The 26273-nt window shown below is 43.6% G+C and overlaps 1 protein-coding gene across 1 annotated transcript in view; it reads right to left on the bottom strand.

Annotated features, from left to right (window-relative positions):
- The window catches only part of LOC126272809 (otoferlin-like), a 189848-nt gene that overhangs the window by 94647 nt on the left and 68928 nt on the right, over positions 1–26273 (bottom strand). The window contains exons 7-10 of the mRNA XM_049976035.1: positions 20050–20223; positions 16471–16626; positions 7858–7977; positions 6652–6789 (exon numbers count right to left, since the gene is read on the bottom strand). Of these exons, the coding sequence (XP_049831992.1) occupies positions 6652–6789; positions 7858–7977; positions 16471–16626; positions 20050–20223 (588 nt within the window). The remainder of the gene's footprint in view (positions 1–6651; positions 6790–7857; positions 7978–16470; positions 16627–20049; positions 20224–26273) is intronic.

Here is a 26273-nt window from a genome sequence, read left to right as displayed (position 1 = left end):
TTTCTTGAACAGCCTGTCGACCTTAAGGGACACGCCATCAACGTAAGATAGGAATATCATCCCCGTACAGTCTTCGTACCTTCTTGCTGTTCTTGACTTTTAGGGGGCGCAGGCTGAAATGCATTTCGAATCTCTTTCTCAGAGTACACAGAGCGAAGTTGGGTAAGCTCTCAAGGAGTGATAAAACTCTCTGAACGAAATGGGATGAATGATGGCAGCTCGTAGCTCGTAGACATAGGTCAGCATGAGTCGGAACACGGTGATCCAAGGAAAAGTTTTCTTTTCTATGGACCATGACATCCAAGAACGGGAGGTCTGCATTTCTCTCCACTTCTGGTGAAACAGATACTCGGATGGAAGGAGTTATGGTGTTCCAGAAATGAAGGAAGCCTTACTGTCCTATGTGACCATACCACAAAGGTGGCGTCCAAATATCTCCAGAAATATTAATGTTTCAAAGCCTCCGATTTTGTATTCCAAGTCTTCTTTTTTTCGAAATATTGTTCGTTAAATAAAAATTAAGTGGAGGTCAACTGTACGTTTGAGAAGATGTATCATGTACACAGGCGCCGACTCCATTGAGCCTCATGGGGCCCGAGCCCCTCAAAAATTCGTTTGTGTCGGTGGAGCCCCCCCCCCCCCTCAATAATTAAATAAAGTTATTAGTTATATTATGTTTTGTAAAATCACAAAATTACGTTGGAATTTTTTATTTTCCTTGTTTGAGGATATTTACCTTTTAAAATAAATTCAGTAATGAGTTAAAACAAATAATTATTACGATAGTAAGCAGGTTAACTGAAAACGACTGATGTGAACCATGATAGTGTTACGGTGCTATGGGCACACTTAGAATTTGTCTCGGTGCGCGAACCTTCAGGTAAAGTCTGGCAGCCAGCGAGCAAGCGCTTCGGCCGTGGCGACATCAAAAGGACTGGAGAAGACGCTCCTGGAAACCTCCACCTCGTGTCACCTTGACACTTCGAGGCATTATGACACCGCAGCTATATAAAGCCCACCCTGCTATCGCAGTCATTCAGTGTGGATAGATTCGTTCAGTCCTTGCTGCAGACATGTTTAGTGTTCCGACTGTCACGTGTAGTGGATTATTTTATATGACTATATTTTATTCATTTACTTCAGTCTCTTAGTGTATTGTGAATTAAGTTTGCAATGGATAAATTTGTCATCAAAAAGGAGAGCTTGGGAGTTGATGATATTGCATGTCAACCTTCAACAATTATTGTGTCATCAATTGCTTCGTCATCTTCAGGCGAGAACCGTTCTCAGCCGAAACATGGACAATCTGGTAAGGAAATATAATTTCAGAAGTCTTGGTTGATCAAATATACATGGCTAGAATATGAAGCATCTTCTTTAGGGTTTTCTAACTGGAAAAACGCTTCAGAAAAATTCTATCTTCATGAAAATACGTTTACGCATAAAGAAGGTGTTCTGAAACTATATTCTGTCACTAACCGAAGTGTGGCCTCCCAATTGAATGAACAGTTAGATAGTGATACGATGGAAGGCCGTTTACCTCTTGAGACAATTTTTACTACCGTGCAATTTCTATGCCGACAAGGACTATATACACTCCTGGAAATTGAAATAAGAACACCGTGAATTCATTGTCCCAGGAAGGGGAAACTTTATTGACACATTCATGGGGTCAGATACATCACATGATCACACTGACAGAACCACAGGCACATAGACACAGGCAACAGAGTATGAACAATGTCGGCACTAGTACAGTGTATATCCACCTTTCGCAGCAATGCAGGCTGCTATTCTCCCATGGAGACGATCGTAGAGATGCTGAATGTAGTCCTGTGGAACGGCTCGCCATGCCATTTCCACCTGGCGCCTCAGTTGGACCAGCGTTCGTGCTGGACGTGCAGACCGCGTGAGACGACGCTTCATCCAGTCCCAAACATGCTCAATGGGGGACAGATCCGGAGATCTTGCTGGCCAGGGTAGTTGACTTACACCTTCTAGAGCACGTTGGGTGGCACGGGATACATGCGGACGTGCATTGTCCAGTTGAAACAGCAAGTTCCCTTGCCGGTCTAGGAATGGTAGAACGATGGGTTCGATGACGGTTTGGATGTACCGTGCACTATTCAGTGTCCCCTCGACGATCATCAGAGGTGTACGGCCAGTGTAGGAGATCGCTCCCCACACCATGATGCCGGGTGTTGGCCCTGTGTGCCTCGGTCGTATGCAGTCCTGATTGTGGCGCTCACCTGCACGGCGCCAAACACGCATACGACCATCATTGGCACCAAGGCAGAAGCGACTCTCATCGCTGAAGACGACACGTCTACATTCGTCCCTCCATTCACGTCTGTCGCGAAACCACTGGAGGCGGGCTGCACGATGTTGGGGCGTGAGAGGAAGACGGCCTAACGGTGTGCGGGACCGTAGCCCAGCTTCATGGAGACGGTTGCGAATGGTCCTCGCCGATACCCCAGGAGCAACAGTGTCCCTAATTTGCTGGGAAGTGGCGGTGCGGTCCCCTACGGCACTGCGTAGGATCCTACGGTCTTGGCGTGCATCCGTGCGTCGCTGCGGTCCGGTCCCAGGTCGACGGGCACGTGCACCTTCCGCCGACCACTGGCGACAACATCGATGTACTGTGGAGACCTCACGCCCCACGTGTTGAGCAATTCGGCGGTACGTCCACCCGGCCTCCCGCATGCCCACTATACGCCCTCGCTCAATGTCCGTCAACTGCACATACGGTTCACGTGCACGCTGTCGCGGCATGCTACCAGTCTTAAAGACTGCGTTGGAGCTCCGTATGCCACGGCAAACTGGCTGACACTGACGGCGGCGGTGCACAAATGCTGCGCAGCTAGCGCCATTCGACGGCCAACACCGCGGTTCCTGGTGTGTCCGCTGTGCCGTGCGTGTGATCATTGCTTGTACAGCCCTCTCGCAGTGTCCAGAGCAAGTATGGTGGGTCTGACACACCGGTGTCAATGTGTTCTTTTTTCCATTTCCAGGAGTGTAATAGAAGGAACGAAGATGTAAACTCAATTTTTTTTCAGTTGTTGGAATTCCGATAAATGGCACACCTGAGTTTAAGGATTGGTTAGGGCGTTTGAAGGATAAGTGGACGTCCCACGATATTCAAAGCGAGGTCTTTGATCTACTAGGAAAGTCTCTGTGACAGACGTTTTATTCATTTTACCCGGGTGACGATTCTTTAGCTCTCTATGGAGTCTGACACACACTGAAATGCTTCTTAACGGGAAAATACTTGGGTGGAATTTCTGTTTCTGGCTAGTGAGCAAACGTAAATCTTGAATCGTAATTTCAGCACTGGGAGATTGTGGTCGACATATTGTATCCTCTGTGTAGGCAGAGAATTGCAGATACGCCAGGTACGTCAACTGCACAGTGGCCAATGCCCCGGTGAGCAGCTCATCGGTGCTGTACAGTTTCTGTCTGTACTTCATTACGTGATATGCACACTCTGGCTTGGCATATAGCGAAACACTCACAATAAATGTGTTGAGTTAAATTTACTGGTCCACTGAGCGCTGTCAGAAAATAGCAACCAGGTTTCCCTCTGGTAATCAGTATCAGCCTACTTGTTGTTGTTGTCTTCAGTCCTGAGACTGGTTTGATGCAGCTCTCCATGCTACTCTATCCTGTGCAAGCTTCTTCATCTCCCAGTACCTACTGTAACCTACATCCTTCTGAATCTGCTCGGTGTAGTGATCAGAGCCAACTGAACCATTTGAACCTAATAATGGCATTTAGAACAATATTAAAAGTCGTTACAAAATAGTGAATTAAATAATACATAATGTTAAGTTTTCAGTTTCGAAATATTAGTGCTAGTTTAGTATTGTATTAATATAATATTGTATTATTTATTTTCAAATACTTAAATATTTTTAGGGTGCAAGACCCAATTAATACCCGCTATTTACATACGTATTGACCGAAAGTATTAGGCATACTGTATTAACTTCATTATCTGTATTAAAGCATTAACTTTGAGATATTAATTTTATTTAATGAACCCTGAGCTTTATTCAAAGTTACCTGAAATTAGTTATTTCACTTATTAATCAATGTTTTATTACTGTGCGGCAGCAATATTTTATGTTTTACTCTTTTAATGATAGTTTAGGATTTATTTAAATATAATTTCAGTGTTTCCAGAGCTCTATATACACTGCTCTGTAATAGTCTACAAGCAGGATTTTTATTGTAAATTAAATTAGCTTTTTACGAAAATATCGTGTGTGTTTATGTTTCGTTTCTTTTTTCAAAACCAAAAAATGTGTCAAGCTTGTCGAGTTTCCCGAAGCGTCGAGTTATCGTGAGTCCAGTTTTCGGGGCTCTAATGTTGATCATATGGCTCTAAAATGCTTTAAAAAACCTTAAAACTCACTATTTAAAAAATTTCCCGGGGGCTAGATCGCCAGTAGCCCCCCCCCCCCCCCCAATATTTTTTATAAGTCGGCGCCACTGATGATGTAAGCTTAGACCTTACGAGTTCTAGTGACCCCATCAGAAGTACGGTACTCATTGTGAACAGAGAGACCGCATAGAAATCCACTAACACGTAAGATGGTTCCCGCGTCGTGCTTGCAAAGACCGTGGCCTGTTTCTCCGTCAGGATGCGACGTCCGCTATGATTCGTCTACGATGCGTTATAGCATCACCCTTGGCGTCCACCCTTTTCTAGCGAGCCAGCGCATATATTGGCAAGCCACTACAGCAACACGTCAGTGAGCACCTGAAAGCCCGTCCGGCTAGCCGCGTGGTCTAACGCTCTGCTTCCCAAGCGGGAAGGCGTGCCAGTCACCCAGCACGAATCCGCCCGGCGGATTAGGGTCGAGGTCAGGTGTGCCGGTCAGCCTGTGGATAGATTTTCAGGCGGTTTTCCATATACCTCGGCGAATGCGGGCTGGTTCCCCTTGTTCCACCTCAGTTACACTGTATCGGTGATTGCTGCGCAAACGCCGTTGCCACGTACGCGTACGTCATAATTATTTTACCACGTAAACATTTGGGGTTGCACTTGTCTGGTATGAGACGTTCCCCCTTGGTCTGATATGAGAGACCGAATCGCACAATAACCCTGGATTCGGTGTGGAGCCACGATGGGGTGGGCCGACTGCTGTGACCTGTGTGGGGTTGTGAACAACTGAAGGCTAAGGCGGAACGAAGCCTCTCTGTTGCTTCTAGTTCCTGGTTTAATACAGACAACCATACATACATACAAGCACCTGAAGATGATGAGCAGTTGTCTTGTTGAAATATTGTGCACCTTTCACAACATCATCCGGTGCCACACCCGTGAAAAACTGAAGCAAGTCCAATCACTCTCCACATGCAGATGTGAGAAATTAGAACACATCTCATATTTATTCCTATATGACGAAGACAGATGATCTCAAAATAAAATTTTTGATAAAAATGATTCCTTCTTGCTCCCTACAACCAGTTCACAAGATGCTTAATGGATATTTACAGATATCCTGTATATTTTTAATCGTTCTCTGACTAACACCTTGCCACTTACATAAGTGCACAGCTTGCATTTTCATGACACCCACGTTCGATCCCCACTGGTGCAAAGGATTTTTTCTAGGTTGGAGAAACGGAATGAGCCCACTCAGACTCGCAAAACAACTTTTTTTTCTTGTTCTGGAAATCTATATTAACTACGGGGTGATATGTCTGATATCACATTACCTTTCTGTATTGTACTTCATTGACGGCTTAAGCAGAGGATGAAATATCAACTGGTCTACAGATTGCTCTAAACAACCTAACTTTGTTTTTCTCAGATAATCTGTTAAAGAAACCACATCTTCATGCTGCGGTATTAAACAATAAAACTTCAAGTGGCGGCACGTAAATAACTCATATTCACGGGCATTCCCACTAAAATTGTTCAGCCAGTGCCAACTCAGAAAATTAAAATACAACTAAAAATACTTTCATAAAACATACACAGTGTGTATCATAAGTAATAGCGTCTACGCAAGCAGTCGAATGTACACGATAGCAGAAGCAAAAAGTCTCAGTACATATAAGCTCTAAACCGCGTATCTTAAAAGCTATCAACACTTCATAACCTTCAATACTGTGGAACAAATCTTATCTACTGCAAGCTCTTTGCTTTCCATGGACCAAAAGGGGAAAAATGTCCACTGAAAATCGTCTCAAAATTTCGTACCTTAAGAGCTACAATCACTTGTTCAGTAAAAGAAATATGTTTCACAGTAGTGAAAATGAAGTAGTTCTCATAGCTCTTAAATTAAACCGGACTTTTTTTCTTGTTTTGCTCCATACTACCAGATCTCAAAATATGGAAAATAAAGAGCTTTCATAAGAGTAGATTTGTTTCACAGTATCGAAGATGAAGAAATGCTAGTACCTCATAAGGTATGCGTTTTAGAGGTCATGTGTACTGAGAGTTTTTTACTTCTAGTATCGTCTTCATTCAACTGTACGCGTTTACGCTGTTAATTACGATACACCCTGCATACCTGTGTCACTCTGGGGTTTATTGTGAAAGCAAGCGCTGCCTCTTTAGAAAATAACAACTTGCTTATGTTTATAACTTATCCAGAAATTAACTAACTTATCCCGAAATTAACCATGGAAATATCTTACACTTTTATCCAAATCGAACACTTCCACAATAACGAGAGGTGGATGTTTCTTGATGAATTTTCCGGAAGAGCAGCATACGGCCACATCCTGGAAGGGTAGCGTCTGGTCCCACACTGGATCCAGTTTTCCAAACTGCACCTGGTTGTACAAGAACAATTTCAGATATCAAGAACTCGGAAAATCAATCATAAAACAACAGCAATATCAAAAGGCACAACAAGACATAAGACTTGTTTCGAGTCTAGTGTACAGCTTCAATTTTGTGTATAGTATAAGACTTAGGTACAAAAAGAATAGTGTCTAGAAAAATCGTCAATGAGCTTAGAAAACATTAAGAACTGATTTAAGAAGCCAGTCTCAAAAGACTTCCTTGCAAGGTCTTTAGTTGAATAATATGCTATTTATTGTTAGATACTATGAGATATTTGCTCGTATTGTTATACATTAGACTTTAAACAAGAATACAGTGCATTGAGGGCAAGTAAATCCTACTGATCGATCATTTTCAGACAGTAATACACACACCACGTAAATACATAAAAAGCACTCGTGCAGAAGCGATATGACTGTCAAAGATGAAAATCTATTCGCTTGAAGGTCCCGTTGCTATTCAAAGAGAAGTGAGAAATTAGAAAGTTTGAATCCAGATGACATCCTCGATGAAGACTAACATCGCCACTGTGGAGTACGTCAGCAGTCGATATTTGTTAGATGTGTTCTTTTTTATTTCTCTTTCTTATAGTAAACTATTAGAAGTTGTAGTCGTTTGTGATTAAAGACTGGAATTATCAAGCTCTTCACGATATTCTTGAATTGTGTTTGATTCCATATGCCATACTATAAACTCACAAAAAGCAACTCTCTACTATTTCCTTAGTACATACATGGCAAATGAAGATGTGGAAATGTCACTATAGTTTAAATCAAACGTGCTTCAAAAACCGAAATACCAGTAAATATATTCGTGACCGGAACGATGTAATCAATATCTTTCATCAGTTCAGTATGTTAGTATTTTGTGTTTCAGTTTGAATGAAGGAACTCATAAGAATAGGTAAAGCAGTACAAGGTTATGGCGTAGGCAGTACCATGTACTACAAGCTATCGCCCTGGCAGATACACACTGATTTTTCGATGTTACGTAGGGGTGGTTCGTAATCCAATGAGTGTAATAAATAGTGACGAATGAGAAGGTGCAAGGCGTACCTCAGTCTGCAAGGTGTGTCCTCCAGCGATGGTAACCCTGACAAAAGGGTCGCACAGGCCGGATTCGTCATCTCCGGGGAAGAAGCGACCGCCATACACGTGTGCCAGTCCCAACAGCGTCTGCAACACAGATACCACACTAAGTGGCTTTGCTAGATATACGTGTGCCTATCTGTTATATTTTGAAGTAGTTTGTTTGCGCTTTAGCGGAGGAATAAGGGTTTGTTTGTTGGGGGGAGCAGACCAGACAGTGAGGTCATCGTTCTCAAGGGATTAGGGAAGGACGGGGAAGGAAGTTGGCCCCGTGCCCTTTCAAAGGAAAACCTAAATCAGGATGGCAGAACGCGGGACTGAACAGTCGTCCTCCCGAAAGGGAGTCCAGTGTGCTAGCCACTGCAGAGGAAGAAGGAACAAACGACATAGTGGTTCAGCTAATAAATAAAGAAACGAAGATAGTCTCAACCTGCATTAATGACAGTACCACATCTGAGAAAAAATTATGAATATAATAATGCGTATTTTCAGAAGAACACTGTTTTGCGCTTTTATGATTTCCCATAAAGTCCAAGTCTCTGGTGAACCACGTTCATTTAAGTGAGTAGTCACACGGAACACAGTTCCTTCCATGTACGAACGCCTCTTCTTAGATATATTACATCATATACACAGGAGTAGAAAGCAGTGGATAGTATAGACAAAAGTTTCCTGTTTCCAAATAACCAATAAAACCGAATTTTATTCAGATTTATTTTCGTCGCCTTTTAGAATCTATCAATGACAATATATCGATCCTGTCCTTTCCTGCAGCCAGTTTAATTAATCCTGCGTTGTTTACATTATGATAGTTTGTAATTCAGGCTGTTTCGTAGTAAATTGAATTCTTCCATTCGCTTTATAAACATAGCAGCTATAATTACATCCAGGTTGTAGACGTGATTTTCATTCTGACACAACCAAAAAGCTGCACAAGTTTAAAGAGATTTTTCAGTTTAGGACATTGAAAACAAAGGCTTCATCTAGATTTTTCCACACAATACTTTCCCCAGCTCTACGCTTCCATCTCATACCTCTAGTAATTCACATTATAGGTATTTTATTACCTCCTGGAAGGAGGAAATAACTTTATTGGCACACTGGCCACTGATTTTGAAAATTTGTGTAAGTTCCTGTGGTACCAAACTGCTGACGTCATCGGTCCCTAGACTTACACACTACTTAATCTAACTTAAACTGACTTAATCTGAGGACAGCACACACACCTATGGCTAAGAGAGGACTCGAACCTCCGACGGGGGGAGCCGTGCGGACCGTGGGAAGTCGCCTCAGATCGCGCTGCTAAATATGAGTGAAATACACCCACGGAAAAAATCACAGTACCAAAAAATAGTTTATGCAGGATAATGAAATTATTGGCATACATTTGTATAGGTAACATATTTACGTCATTAACATTGCAAGATCGAAGTTTAATGTAAGTGCGTCATACGTCATTGCAAATGTGAAACCCTGGTATTTTAAAAGTGGGTGTAACCGTTAGAAGGTTGAATGCAAGCATGCACACGTGCATGAATTGTGTTTTAGAGGTGGCGGATATCAGTTTTTCGGGATGGAGCTCCATTCCTGATGCACTTGGTCGGTCAGTATAGGGATGCCTAATGCTGGTTGTGAACGACAATGGAGTTGTCGTCGACGATATCCCGTATATGCTCGACCGGGGATTGATTTGGTGATCGAGCAGTCCAAAGCAACACGTCGTCACTCTGGGGAGCCTGTTGAGCTGCAAAAGCGGTACGGCAACACCCCTAGAATGCTGTTCTAAAATACCAGCATAACAGGTCGAATCATCACACTGACGTACAAATTTGCAATCAGGGTGCATGGGATAATGACGAGAGTGCTCCTGCTGTCATATGAAATCGCACCCCAGATCATAACATGATGTGTAGTTCCAGTGTGACCAGCACATAGACATGCTGGTTGCACGGCATCAACTGGGCGCCTCCTAACCAACACGCAGCCATCAATGCAGGCTACAAAGCGTCTGGCTCGGAGCTGTCCTCGTAGTAACTGACCTGTAACAGTTCGTTCTGTCACTGTAGCGCCAACTGCTGCTCAAATTGCCGCTGCAAATGCAGTACGATGCGGCAGAGCGATACGCCGAGCACGACAGTCTTCCCTCTCTGTAGGACCATGTGACAGTCCGGAGCCCGATCTTCCTGCAACCGTACACTGTCGTGAGCGCCCTGCCAGCAGTCATATATATTGGCTACATTTCTGTCAAGTGTATATGCAGTATCATAGAAGGAACATCCAGCTTCTCGTAGCGCTATCACGCAGCCCCATTCAAGCTCAGCGAGGTTTTCATAATGGCGTCTTTGTCACTTTAGGTGCATGATTGGCTAACATCAACTCACAACGTCCAATCTCAAAGGTAACTAACGCTCACGAGCGTTACAGCGTGTATTTAAACGAATCCTGGTTTGCATCCTCATAGTGGTGTTACTAGCGCCACTCTTATAGAACTGGCGCGAAATACGTATAGACATCATCTTTCAGATGTAGAAACATGCTTGCCAACTTTCGTTTATGTCGAGCAAATGCTTCTTGGCGCTGCGACGTTTTCCGTCAGTGTATATTCGATATGTGCGTATGCCAGTAAAGCCACGATTAAGAAGCTCCTCATAAATTCCTGGAAGGATTTCAGTCAAATTTGCTGGACATATTAGTTAAAATACTATAGGGGTAAGAATCAATAGCCTCCTAATGAGGTGAGCGTGACTTTGTGGAGAGAGAAGGAAAGACGAGGAGATGGACAGACAGCAGGGAAAGGTGAAGACAAGCACAGATAGGACGAGGAGGAGATGGACAGCGATAGGGGAGATATAGATACATAGGGGGGACAAGGAGATGGACGGAGAAAAAAGGAGGAGATGGACAGCGATAGGGGGAGGAAGAGACTGGCACAGAGATGGGGGAGGAGGAGATGGGGCAGATAGGGAGGGGCGAATGGACAGAGAAAGGGAAGGAATAGAAGAGATGGACTGAGTGTGTGGGGAGGAGACTGACAAAGAGAGAAGGAGGAGAAGATTGATTTAGAAGGAGGAGGAGGACATTGACAGAGAGAAGAGGGAGTAGGAGACAGACTTATAGAAGATTGGTTTAAATATATATCCGGTCAACACCAGGTTTCGCAGCTAGTATTTTTATATAAATTGAAGATCAGTAGGAACTGATATGTAACAACGCAACAGTGCGACATTCAAATTAAGTTTAATCAGTTCCTCCTGTTCTTAAAGATGTATAAAAAATTTTCCTTGTGACTGTGACACAATCACATAACTGTAACTACATGTCTTAACCAATTTTGAGTTTACTATGATTCTGTAATATAAATTCTTTGGTTTCAAACTCATCTACAAAAAAGTAACTTCTTTTCTGCATGACAACAACGTTGTGTGACTGATTGCCAGTGAGAACCGTATTCTAATCTCAGCTGCAGAGTGCAGCACACATACTGGACATCCTAAGCTTGCAATACACAACCTAATTTTTCGGTCGCTGCACGTTTTTACCAACGTTTAGCAGAAACTTGTTAAAGACGCCGTCTACTGGTTGATGGTGACGATAGTTAACAACTGAAACTTTTAATGGCTGAAACGAAAATTCGTGAATAATTCGAAAATATAAATGAAACAATATTGTTCCAGAGATCTTTTCAAGTCTCAAACATCTACGAGTTATACATATAGATTGAAAATTTGTATCAATGCTGGGATTCGAATATGGGTCTCCTGCTCGCTAGGCAGATGCGCTAACCACTACGCCAGCCTGGCGCAGTGGCTTTGCACAACTGCACAGACTACCTGCGAACGCCTCCCTCCTCAATGCAAATTCTCATTCACGCCGCAGCTCACTTGGTAGTATTCCTAATCTCGAAAGCATTGCAGAGGCTCTCCATCTGTACTGGAATAGCACCTCAGCATCGAATGTAACGGGGATCACACCTGAAACCCAGGTGTTGGTACTGTAATCAAATGAAACTATATGTTTGCAGAGACCTTTTCAAGTCTCATAAATCTCCTTAGTGAGCGGGAGGCTCGGATTGGAATCCTGGTTTTGTTTAGTGCAAATTTTCATTCGTCATTTCAGTCTGCATATATACACTAAGTGATGAAAAGTACCCAGATACCCGCAAAACATAAGTTTTTCATATTAGGTTCATTGTGATGCCACATACTGGCAGGTACTCCTTATCAGTGACCTTGAAAAAGGACAAGTTACTCTCTCACCTATTTTTCGCATACGGAAAATTATTAAAGATTTTGTTACAACCTGATGCACGTTGAGTGAGACTCGAAAAAGTTATGGCCTGAGCAGATGTTGATGGAGCCTGGTAGGAAACTACGAGCATGAGGTATTTTTGATTCTTAGCTCGTAGAAACAACTCGTCAGGAGATGAAAGCAATTGGCGACGAGCCTGTCCCTTAGTAAATCTTGCCGGACAGGCCCACAGCCATACAAGGCAGACCCTCATCGAGACAGCACAAAAGCAGAACGATGCCACGCTACCTGCTGTGGCGCCAGCAGAAGCCTGGGCTGGGGCGACAGTCTGAAGGAACGCATCTATGCAGTGAGTCATAAATTGGGCAGTGTGTGCTGAGCCACGTGTAAAATAAATTCACATGTTTTCATGTTTGCTGATAGTGCAAATAGGCCAGTGAACCACTTCCATTGACTGGCTTTGTTGTAAAAGAAACACTGGCGTCTCAGAAACGTTTAGAATTAGAATCTTTATTAGACCTCATATCTACGACTAACAAGCTCCAAGGAACAGGCGATTTAGATAAAGATCTTCGAGATTTTATCTGTTCACTGGTTGCCCTGGCAAGTGACATGACTTTGAAGAATCATCTCTTCCTTCTATGCAAAAATATAAAAAAGCCAGTAATTGACAATTTCTTTTTTTCACAGACGCAGGTACAGTATCTTAACACTTGCCCTGTTTCTACATGAGTTTGTGCTGTCGTGTGGGAGGGGAGATTTAGAACCTTCAGAGCCCTGTGATTGGCTCAAGATGGGGTGAAAGCGGTGTCGCTCGTGCACTTTGCAGGAAAACGGATTTTTTTTCTGGGGAGCTGCGAAGCGCTCGGGTGCAGGACTTTGGTCTGGTAAGCTCTTCTGGTCGAAACTATGGCATGTGTGGTTGGTACTTGGGACCTATAATGAGACTACCTTCATTTGCGACTAGTTTAGAGTGGGGAGCCTGTGGTGATGTTCTAACTGTCCAGACAGTGTGATTTCAAACATCTCGGACTACCCGATTGCCGAGAGCACACTTATTCGTTTCTGGTTTACCAGTCTTGACGTTTGGTATCCTTGTGCACTCTGTCGTATAAGTGAGCCAAATTGCTCCTCAGTACGACCAGCGAAAAGGGTGTTACACACTGAAATCTACAGCGATTTCAGGGCTCTGGTAGAACGTAATTTGCGATCCTTCTTCCTGGTCGCTAGACCGTGAGATTTTTGCATTTCTTTCGCGACCGCGATCTATTCACAGCAGCCGCTCCAGCGTCTCAACTCCGCCGCACATTTCACGTCAGCTGCAAGTTACATCGGCGCACAAAGTAAAGAGGGTAACGTACTGCCACTCCAGCATTGTCATGGCGTACAGATCCCAATCGCCACTTGCTCTCAGTTGCACCTATGTAGAGACAAGTCAGTAGATTGGATCAACCAAACTCTGCTCAGCGTCAGATTAATTCAGATTGCGTTATCCATACCTTTAGGGCCGGAGTTCTTGACTCAATCCACTAGTTAAACTATCTTTGCCACCAAGTATCCTTGTGCAGTGTATTAGTTGTTTACGGTATTCGATCAATAACTTGTTTAGCATAATTTATGTCTGTTTTGGGAAAATAAATGTTGTTACACTAAATTTTGCCTATATTCTAAATCATTTAAATAGTCTCACTAGAGTTACCTTTCAATCTCAGTAGTCATTAGACATCGTGAGAGAACAGAATGGGGCGCTCCACAGAACTCAGACTTCGAGCGTAGTCAGTTGAATGGGTGTCACTTGTGTCATAGGTCTGTACTCGTGATTTCCGCACTCTAAACATCCCTAGGTCCACTGTTTCCCATGTGATAGTGAAGTGGAAACGTGAAGGAACACGAACAGCACAAAAGCGTACAGGCCGACCTTGTCTGTTGACTGACAGAGACCACTGACAGTTAAAGAGGGTAGTAATGTGTACTACGCAGACATCTATTCAGACCATCACACAGAAATTCCAAACTTCATCAGGATGCACTGCAAGTACTATGACAGTTAGCCGGAAGGTGAGAAAACTTGGATTTCATGGTCGAGCAGCTACTCAAAAGTCACACATCACGCCGGTAAATGCCAAACGACGCCTCGCTTGGTGGAAGAAGCGTAAAAATTGGACTATTGAACAGTGGGAAAACGTTGTGTCGAGTGACGAAACACGGTACACAATGTGGCGGTCCGATGGCAGGGTGTGGTAATGCGAATGAGTGGTGAACTTCATTGCCAGCTTTTGTAGTGCCAACAGAAAAATTCGGAGTCAGTGGTGTTATGGTGTGGTCGTGTTTTTCATGAAGGGGTTTGCACCCCTTGTTGTTTTGCGTGGCACTATCATAGCACAGGCCTACATTGGCGTTCTATGCACCTTCTTGCTTCACAGTGTCGAAGAGCAATTCGGGGATGGCGATTGCATCTTTCAACACGATCGAGCACCTGTTCATAATGCAAGGCCTGTGGCAGAGTGGTTCCATGACAATAACACCCCTGTAATGGATTGGCCTGCACAGAGTCCTGACCTGACTCCTACAGAACACCTTTGGGATGTTTTGGAATGCCTACTTCGTGCCAGGCTCACCGACGGACATCGATACTTCTCAGCGCAGCACTCCGTGAAGAATGGAGTGCCATTCCCCAAGAAACCTTTCAGCACCTGACTGAACGTATGCCTGCGAGAGTGGAAGCTGTCGTCAAGGCTAAGAACGGGCCAAAATCATACTGAATTGCAGCATGATGGAGGGCGCCACGAACTTGTAAGTCATTTTCAGCCAGGTGCTAGGGTACTTTAAGTCACATAGTGTACCCAAACACTGGAAAGTTGCACAGGTTACACCAATAATCAAGGAAGGTAGTAGGAATAATCTACTAAATTACAGGCTTATATCGTTAACGTCGATATGTAGCGGGAATTTAGAACATGTATTGTGTTCCAAGATTATGAATTACGTCGAAGAAACGGTCTATTGACACACAGTCAACATGGGTTTAGAAAACATCGTTCCTGTGAAACACAACCAGCTCTTTATTCACATGAAGTGTTGAGTGCTATTGATAAGGGTTTCAGATCGAGTCCGTATTTTTGGATTTCCGGAAGGCTTTTGACACTATACCACACAAGCAGCTCGTAGTGAAATTGTGTGCTTATGGAATATCGTCTCAGTAATGTGACAGGATTTGTAATTTCCTGTCAGGGAGGTCACAGTTCGTAGTAACTGACGGAAAGTCATCGAGTAAAACAGAAGTGTTTTCAGGCATTCCCCAAGGTAGTGTTATAGGCCCTTTGCTGTTGCTTATCTATATAAACGATTTGGGAGACAATCTGAGCAGCTGTCTTCGGTTGTTTGCACATGACGCTGTCGTTTTCGACTAGTAAAGTCATCAGATGATCAAAACAAATTGCAAAACTATTTAGAAAAGATATCTGAATGGTGCGAAAATTGGCAGTTGACGTTAAATAACGAAAGTGTGACGTCATCCACATGAGTGCTAAAAGGAATCCGTTAAACTTCGGTTACACGGTAAATCAGTCAAATTTAAATTCAACTAAATACTTAGGTATTACAATTACGAAAAACTTCAATTGTAAGGAACACATAGAAACTGTTGTGGGGAAGGCTAACCGAAGACTGCGTTTTATTCGTAGGACACATAGAAAATGTAACTGACGTAATAAAGAGACTGCGTACACTACACTTGTCCGTCCTCTTTTAGAATACTGTTGCGCGGTGTGGGATCCTTACCATGTAGGACTGACTGAGTACATCGAAAAAGTTCAACGAAAGGCATCAAGTTTTGTATTATCGCGAAAAATGAGAGAGAGTCTCACAGAAATGATACAGGATTTGGGCTGGAAATAATTAAAAGAAAGGCGTTTTTTGTTGCGACGGAATCTTCTCACGAAATTCCAATAACCAACTTTCTCCTCCGACTGCGAAAATATTTTGTTGACACCGATCTACATAGGGGGGAACGATTACCACGATAACAAAAGGGAAATCAAAGCTCGTACGGGAAGATATAGGTGTTCATTGTTTCCGCGCGCTATACGAGATTGGAATAATAGAAAATTGTGAAGGTGGTTCGATGAAACCTCTACCACGCACTTGTGATTTGCATAGCATCCATGTAGATGTAGATGTTGATCGTAGAAATATAAACTCCCTTCATTTGGAAAACAGTCGCATTCCTCACAACATAGCTCAAAGTGACTGTAATTGATTTGAGTGTGGCTTAGAATGACATATTGCTGCTAAATCTCGGCTGCCTGAAGCGTGCGTGCAGACTGGGCTGACCTGCTGCTGGGAGCAGGTGACGGTGGCGGGCAGCGGGTGCGCGCCGTCCTGCTGTGGGGAGCAGCCCGGCGGCAGGCTCCGCAGGCAGGCGGCCGCGTCGCGGCTGGCGCCCAGCCACAGCACCAGCCTCACCGCGCACCACTCGTCTTGCCCGCTCTGCCGGCATCAGTACAGCACGCGTGCTCCGTCATTTCCTCAACTCTCATTTACCACTATCGTGACCGTGACGTACGTTACTGCACACAGATTTGCAGCAGTTAGTGACAGAATCAATATCACGGGTGTAACCTTTACGGCCTTCAACTGTTTCTGATTAGTATGCTATAAATAGATAATTCAGTCAGCTATTTTGTTGTTGATATTCAGTTCAAACGATCGATTTCTAAAACTGAACAATTTCATCTCCGGGCGTGATTGTGGTAGTCCAGTCAACACAAACAATGAAGTATACAACGCGATCAAAAATTAACGACATCGAAGATCATTACATAAAAAATGTCAAACGTAAAGTAACCAAAAATTCACGCATGCCCAATCAAAATCACAGATTATTTTATCTGGCTGTTTTTTCAGCTAGTTCATCCGCTTCAGTGTTTCAGCTGAACTGGACTGTCGCGAAGAAAAGGAAGTAAGATTAGTGTTTAACATCCCGTCAAGAACAAGATCATTATAGACGAAGCACAAGCTAAGATTAAGGCAGATAGAAAGTCCAGTCGGCTGCACTGTTATCATCACAAGTGAGGAAGAAATTGTATAATTTCGAAATCAATCATGCCAGTACTAAGAATACCATCTACGAAACAGCTCACTCGATTATCCAGTAACGGTATTTTCAGAAAATGATTTCTTTAAACACTTCCTCAAAAATACATGTTCACATTTGGTTGGTTAATTGACTGATTATGGGGAGGAGACGAAACAGCGAGGTTATCGGTCCCATCGGAGTAAGGAATCATGGGGAAGGAAGTCGATCACTTTCTCTGTTCCTCATCTGAAGATTTAAAGCTTCCATTGAGCCACTTTTCTCGTTACTTTCCAGTTAATCACCACTATGAGGTGCTGTCTAAACATGACAGCTCTGCAACATTGTTGCTAAGTTTCGTAAATGAAACATAATTTGTCCAAAACTTTTAGTTGTAATCAGGTAACTGTCTTTTTCAGGATATTCTCTTCCATTTAAGCAATCTGACTAGTCTTCATCGATATTTACCAAGTTCCAGGCTGCGGGTGCCTCCTGCTAGTACCACAGAATCCATAGAGATCCTCTTGTAATATTGGAGTGGCAGAAGGCCTGATACAAAGGTTGTAATAGAAACATTATGCTTACAAAAAAACACTACTGTTATCACTGGTACGAAATATGGTAGAAGATCTACGACGAGTAAAAATTTTGTTCCAGCAAGGCACTAGACTCTAAGTATTTACCGTCGAGTTTGTGTTTGTTTGAAGAATTCAGTCTGTGCTTCCAAGGTACCTAAATCAAATAGGTGTGCCGTAGACTGAACCACATAGAAGCTATATCTGTGGAGAAGCTAGAATAAGTTATGGTTCCTCAAGATGATGAGGATGATGATGTTTTGGTTTGTGGGGCGCTCAACTGCGCGGTCATCAGCGTCCGTACAAAGTCCCAATTTTTCCACAAAAATGCGACTTAACTTCTGAGGTCATCAGTCGCTTAGAACTTAGAAATAATTAAACCTAACTAACCTAAGGACTTCACACATATCCATGCCCGAGGCAGGACTCGAACTGCGACCGTTTCGGTCGCTCGGCTCCAGACTGTAGCGCCTAGAACCGCACGGCTACCGCGGCCGGCAACTTTTCCAAAATCCAATTTTTTTCACAGCCACGAATTATGAGGAAATGATGAGGACAACACAAGAATCCAGTCCCGGGGCAGAGAAAATCCCCAGCGCCGCCAGGAATCGAACCCGAGACCCCGTGATCCAGAGGTAGCAACGGTATTCACTAGACTACGAGCTGCGGGCGATTCCTGAAGAGGGTCAGGAGCCATTTAGTAGAGGACAGGTAACAGTCTGGATAATTGACTGATTTGACAACAAACAAGCGGAAAATAAACCGTTCTTGTACTCTCCGTGGACATGCAGCTTCATTGTGTGGCTGACACTGAGGTCACAAAAGTCATGGGATAGCGATATGCATATATCCAGATGGCAGTAGTGTTGCATACGCGAGATATAAAAAGGCAGTGTATTGGCGGAGCTGTCATTTGTATTCGTGTGATTCATGTGAAATGGTGCCCGACGTGATTATTGCCGCACAATGGGAATGAACAGACTTTGAACACAGAATGGTAGTTGGAGCTCTGCGCATAGGACATTCCATTTCGGAAACCGTGAGGGAATTCAATATACTGAGATCCATAGTACCAAGTGTGTGCCGAGAACACTAAATATCAGGTATAAACTCTCGCCACAAACAACGCAGTGGTCGACAGTCTTCACTAAACAAACGAGAGCCGTTACAATTGCGTAGAGTTGTCAGTGCTAACAGACAAGCAATACTGGGTGAAATAACGGCAGAAATCTATGTGGGACGTAGGACGAATGTATCTGTTACGACAGTACCGCGAAATCTGGCGTTAATGGGCTCTGGCTGCTGACGACCGACGGAGTGGGTTTGCTAGTTCACAATACTGTCTGCAGTGCCTCTTCTGGGCTCATGGTGATATCGGTTGGACCCTAGACGACCGGAAAACCATGGCCTGGTCAGATAAGTCCCGATTTTAGGTTATATGAGCTGAAGGCAGGGAAGGGACCGAGTGGGGTTCAGACCCCACGAAGTTACGGACCCAAGTTGATAACAAGGCACTGTGCGAGCTGTTGGCGGCTACATAACGGTGTGGACTGTGTTTATATGAAATGGACCGGATGCTATGGTCAAACTGAAGAGATCGTTGTCTGAAAATGGTTATGTTCGGCTACTTGAAGACCACCTACAGCCATTCGTGAACTTCATGTTCCCAGACAACGATGTCATGTTACTGGGCCACAGTTGTTTGCGACTGGTTTGAAGAACATTCTAGTCAGTTCGAGCGAATGATTTGGCCACCGGTATCGCCCGACGTAAATCCCATCGAACATTTACTGGACGTAATCGAGAGGTCAATTTATGCACAAAATCCTTCGTTGGCAACGCTTCCGCAATTACGAACGGCTATAGGAGCAGCATAGCTCATATTTGTGCAGGGGTCTTCCAAGGACTTGTTGAGTTCATGCCACAGTGAGCTGGTGCGTTATGCCGGGAAATAGGAGGTCCGATACGATATTACGAGGTATCCGATGACTTTTGGCACCTCAGTGTGATCTGCATGAAGGAATCGTCAATTTCGTAATGGAGGAAAGTGTGTGGGGTAAAAATTGTAGAGAGGCACCAAGACTCGACTCGAAAAAAATTTTATATGTAGATTTCCGTAATTTTGAAGAGACTTGCAGAGTATATTCTAGAGTGGAGAGTTGTATCAACCAGTCGTCGGAATGAAGACCATATCAGCAACATGATATCTGTGTTGTAATAGAGGAATTCTAAAAGCGAGTGATGGCAGACGACAGACTTTACCGTGACATTTGTTGCTACCTTCAGTATGACTGTGGAGACTTTGCCACACATGGAGCCACGGAGGCCCGGCTCTTCCGTGTAGAGGAGGTCGCGCGCCTTGAGGCGGGCGTATCCCACGCTGCCGCCGGTCGCCAGCACCAACCGCACAACCACGTCAGGCAGGGCAGGCTGCGGCTGTGGACGTCCATCCAGGCCTCATTAGACAGTAAACTGCCAAGCTACTCCACTAAGACACTGTGTTCTCTAATAGTGATCTAATTCTACATCTACATCTACATTTATACTCCGCAAGCCACCCAACCGTGTGTGGCGGAGGGCACTTTACGTGCCACTGTCATTACCTCCCTTTCCTGTTCCAGTCGCGTATGGTTCGCGGGAAGAAACGCTGCCGGAAAGCCTCCGTGCGCGCTCGAATCTCTCTAATTTTACATTCGTGATGTCCTCGAGTGGTATAAATAGGGGGGAGCAATATATTCGATACCTCATCCAGAAACGCACCCTCTCGAAACCTGGACAGCAAGCTACACCGCGATGCAGAGCGCCTCTCTTGCAGAGTCTGCCACTTGAGTTTGCTAAACATCTCCGTAACGCTATCACGGTTACCAAATAACCCTGTGACGAAACGCGCCGCTCTTCTTTGGATCTTCTCTATCTCCTCCGTCAACCCGATCTGGTACGGATCCCACACTAATAAGCAATGCTCAAGTATAGGTCGAACGAGGGTTTTGCAAGCCACCTCCTTTGTTGATGGACTACATTTTCTAAGGACTCTCGCAGTGAATCTCAACCTGGCACCCGCCTTACCAACAATTAATTTTCTGTGATCATTCCACTTGAAATCGTTCCGCACGCATACTCCCAGATATTTTACAGAAGTAACTGCTACCAGTGTTTGTTCTGCTATCATCTAATCATACAATAAAGGATCCTTCTTTCTATGTACTCGAAATACATTACATTTGTCTATGTTACGGGTCAGTTGCCACACCCTGCACCAAGTGCCTATCTGCTGCAGATCTTCCTGAATTTCGCTGCAATTATATAATGCTGCAACTTCTCTGTACACTACAGCATCATCCGCGAAAAGATGCATGGAACTTCCGAAACTATCTACTAGGTCACTGAGACAAGAGCTTGATAGGCTTCGACACGGTATTGCCAACTGCAAAATAACTGTCTTTTAAAGATTCTAAATTGCTTCATGTCTTCTAGGATCTGATGAGTAAGTCTTACTTGTGTACGATACCAAAAGATTTTTAATGGTCTAGTATCCCATCTGCGACAGAAAAATTATTTCAGCACTACCCAGACGACTAGAACCAAACGTAGTTAGCGAACTATACCGTAAGAAAAATTCACAGTATGTCATGTTCCACGAACTTTTACGTGTGACATGAAAATGAAACTGGTGATGAACTTTCATCTTAAATTTTTAATTCGTTGTGTTTCATGCCTGACAGATTTATCGCAAACTTTCGTAAACATGAACTGCTAGAAATTGAGTCGCAAACGGAACTGAAATTAAATAATAATGCTACATGGATGATGCCCGATAACAACACAATACTTAAGTTGTTTGCTTTGTTGTTACTATCATCATTTAACGGAAATGACCAGAGGTCTGAAGTTTTCTAAGAGGCTGAGTCTTAGATTATATGACTCTGGAGCCTTTCATCGGTTTTAAGTTTTTGAAATCCACTGGGAAATCACTTCGCAACAGTGCCTCAACTTTCGCCTGTTGTGGATGGACACTGTTCATCATTTGTGAGTCGCTGTAGTAATGAAATATGATGAAGTAACATATTTTGTATTAATCAGTTCGTGCAAAGCAATGCACGATACCAATATATTTCAAAAACTCGCATGCGGAAACGCAATTTTTCAGGCTGTCGTATCTCAAGTTCTATTAACACAGAGATAAGGGATCAAGTGTTTAGGGTAGACCTTGTCCTGGCGGTCCATTTAGAAAGAACGGGAATGCACTATAGAGTCAAAAGCACCATTTTTCCGGGGAAACTTCGAAAAATAACAATTTTTGGATACGAAAACTATCAGTTGTGAGGATTGAAATTTTTATCATATGTTCTCAAGATAATGTTCTCGGGGTACCTTGAAACGTGTTTCAACATCATTGTTCGTTACCAGGATCCATAGATTCAAAGTTACTGTACTTACGCAATTAAAACATGCACGTAATATCCACATGGGGCGAAAATGTAGTATCAACTGACGTAGTAAACACATGACAAAGATTCTAGGTTCATCAAAGAGATCTGAAGTCATCAGAATATGTTTCCAGTGAGCATTTTTTCACCAACAAAATTTAATGACGTACTGTCTATGTGTACGGCCAAAGTGGTACTGCAGTGATAAAAACGGACTAAAAAGAGTAAAAACGGGCTGAAAAGAATCTTCAAATGCCTGAAAAGAACTGAAAATGGCTGATAAAAATTATGCAAAACTGGAAAGTTGGCAGTTCAATAAAACGTTTCGAATAATATTTTCGCTCTGTTAAGACACAAATCATAAGCCAGGCGTTTTTAGTGTACAGTGATCGATGATCAAGTGTCCAGAAGAAATGTAAAGCAATCGATTTTCAGTTAACCTTATACTATTCGTCCTTATGTGTTGTTTATATGTGTCAAAGTATATATATGTATCGAAGTATATACAACAACTGTCGAAACTCGTTTCATATAAGCATTATACACTGCTGTATCACCCAAAAGAAGGCAACCAGTGGAAAAATGTTCCTGTTGGAACACAAAAAGACAGACATGTTCCGTTTTAAAAGACTGTGATTCAAAAGTCGGTAGCTCGTTACCTCAATTCTAATTCAACCTTCCTCGCTAAAAATTTTTTCGGTCTTTTGTTCTGAAAGAGAGTAGCAGAGGGACAGAGACGCTGGAAGAGAAAGGAGACAGTGTCAATGAGAGAGACGGATATAGTGAACAGTGACGGTGGGAGAGAGAAAGTGACAGTGAAAGAGAAAGAAAGATGGGTGAAGACATTAGCGGGGAGAGCCAAAGACAGAGAAGACATTGATGGTCAGTGAGAGACAATGGCAGTTAAAGAGAGGCACAGATGGATGGAGATAGAAACAGTAACAGCAAAAGAGAGGAGATAGTGGAGATGAAAAGACATAAGTGAATACCACACATAGGATTGGGGGTCTGGTCTCTCCCATACATCTACATCTACATGACTACTCTGCAATTCACATTTAAGGTGCTTGGCAGAGGGTTCATCGAACCACAATCATACTATCTCTCTACTATTCCACTCCCGAACAGCGAGCGGGAAAAACGAACACCTAATCCTTTCTGTTAGAGCTCTGATTTCTCTTATTTTATTTTGATGATCATTCCTACCTATGTAGGTTGGGCTCAACAAAATATTTTCGCATTCGGAAGAGAAAGTTGGTGACTGAAATTACGTAAAAAGGTCTCGCCGCGACGAAAAACGTCTATGCTGTAATGACTTCCATCCCAACTCGTGTATCATATCTACCACACTCTCTCCCCTATAACGCGATAATACAAAACGAGCTGCCCTTCTTTGCACCCTCTCGAAGTCCTCCGTCAATCCCACCTGGTAAGGATCCCACACCGTGCAGCAATATTCTAACAGAGGACGAACGAGTGTAGTGTAAGCTGTCTCTTTAGTGGACTTGTTGCATCTTCTAAGTGTCCTGCCAATGAAACGCAACCTTTGGCTCGCCTTCCCGACAATATTATCTATGTGGTCCTTCCAGCTGAAGTTGTTCGTAATTTTAACACCCAGGTACTTAGTTGAATTGACAGCCTTGAGGATTGTACTATTTATCGAGTTATCGAATTCCAACGGATTTCTTATGGAACTCATGTGGATCATCTCACACTTTTCGTTATTTAGCGTCAACTGCCACCTGACACACCATACAGCAATCTTTTCTAAATCGCTTTGCAGCTGATACGGGTCTTTGGATGACCTTACTAGACGGTAAATTACAGCATCATCTGCGAACAGTCTAAGAGAACTGCTCAGATTGTCACCCAGGTCATTTATATAGATCAGGAACAGCAGAGGTCCCAGGACGCTTCCCTGGGGAACACCTGATATCACTTCAGTTTTACTCGATGATTTGCCGTCTATTACTACGAACTGCGACCTTCCTGACAGGAAATCACGAATCCAGTCGCACAACTGAGACGATACCCCATAGCTCCGCAGCTTGATTAGAAGTCGCTTGTGAGGAACGGTGTCAAAAGCTTTCCGGAAATCTAGAAATACGGAATCAACTTGAGATCCCCTGTCGATAGCGGCCATTACTTCGTGCAAATAAAGAGCTAGCTGCGTTGCACAAGAGCGATGTTTTCTGAAGCCATGCTGATTACGTGTCAATAGATCGTTCCCTTCGAGGTGGTTCATAATGTTTGAATACAGTATATGCTCCAAAACCCTACTGCAAACCGACGTCAATGATATAGGTCTGTAGTTAAATGGATTACTCCTACTACCCTTCTTGAACGCTGGTGCGACCTGCGCAATTTTCCAATCTGTAGGTACAGATCTATCGGTGAGCGAGCGGTTGTATATGAGTGCTAAGTAGGGAGCTACAGTATCAGCGTAATCTGAAAGGAACCTAATCGGTATACAATCTGGACCTGAAGACTTGCCCGTATCAAGCGATTTGAGTTGCTTCGCAACCCCTAAGGTATCTACTTCTAAGAAACTCATGCTAGCAGATGTTCGTGTTTCAAATTCTGGAATATTCCATTCGTCTTCCCTGGTGAAGGAATTCCGGAAAACTGCGTTCAATAACTCCGCTTTAGCGGCACAGTCGTCGATAACAGTACCATCGGCACTGCGCAGCGAAGGTATTGACTGCGTCTTGCCGCTTGTGTACTTTACATACGACCAGAATTTCTTCGGATTTTCTACCAAATTTCGAGACAATGTTTCGTTGTGGAACCTATTAAAGGCATCTCGCATCGAAGTACGTGCCAAATTTCGCGCGTCTGTAAATTTTAGCCCATCTTCAGGATTTCGCGTTCTTCTGAACTTCGCATGCATTTTCCGTTGCCTCTGCAAAAGCGTTCGGACCTTTTTTTGTGTACCACGGGGGATCCGTTCCATCTCTTACCAATTTATGAGGTATGTATATCTCAATTGCTGTTGCTACTATATCTTTGAATTTGAGCCACGTCTCGTCTACATTCGCATAGTCAGTTCGGAAGGAATGGAAATTGTCTTTTAGGAAGGCTTCTAGTGGCACTTTATCCGCTATTTTAAATAAAATTATTTTGCTTTTGTTTCTGATGGATTTGGAAGAAATGGTATTGAGCCTAGCTAGAATGACCTTGTGATCACTAATCCCTGTATCAGTCATGATGCTCTCTATCAGCTCAGGATTGTTTGTGGCCAAGAGGTCAAGTGTGTTTTCGCAACCATTTACAATTCGCGTGGGTTCGTGGACTAACTGCTCGAAATAATTTTCGGAGAATGCATTTAGGACAATCTCGGAAGACGTTTTCTGCCTACCACCGGTTTTGAACAAGTATTTTTGCCAACATACCGAGGGTAGGTTGAAGTCCCCACCAACTATAACCGTATGAGTGGGGTATTTATTTGTTACGAGACTCAAACTTTCTCTGAACTGTTCCGCAACTGTATCATCGGAGTCTGGAGGTCGGTAGAAGGAGCCAATTATTAACTTAATTCGGCTGTTAAGTATAACCTCCACCCACACCAATTCACACGGAGTATCTACTTCGACTTCACTACAAGATAAACCACTACTGACAGACACAAACACTCCACCACCAATTCTGCCTAATCTGTCTTTCCTGAACACCGTCTGAGACTTCGTAAAAATTTCTGCAGAACTTATTTCAGGCTTTAGCCAGCTTTCTGTACCTATAACGATATCAGCTTCTGTGCTTTCTATTAGCGCTTGAAGCTCAGGGACTTTTCCAGCGCAACTACAACAATTTACAACTATAATTCCGACTGTTCCTTGATCCAAGCACGTCCTGTAATTGCCAAGCACCCTTTGACATTGCAGCCCATCCCGCACTTTCCCGAGGCCTTCTAACCTAAAAAACCGCCCAGTCCACGCCACACAGCCTCCGCTACCCGTGTAGCCGCCAGCTGAGTGTAGTGAACTCCTGACCTATTCAGCGGAACCCGAAACCCCACCACCCTATGGCGCAAGTCTAGGAATGTGCAGCCAATACGGTCGC

This window comes from Schistocerca gregaria, chromosome 1 (assembly GCF_023897955.1).
Source record: "Schistocerca gregaria isolate iqSchGreg1 chromosome 1, iqSchGreg1.2, whole genome shotgun sequence".
NCBI lineage: Eukaryota > Metazoa > Arthropoda > Insecta > Orthoptera > Acrididae > Schistocerca > Schistocerca gregaria.
Note: the sequence above shows the minus strand (reverse complement) of the source record. Positions and strands in the feature narration are given on the sequence as shown.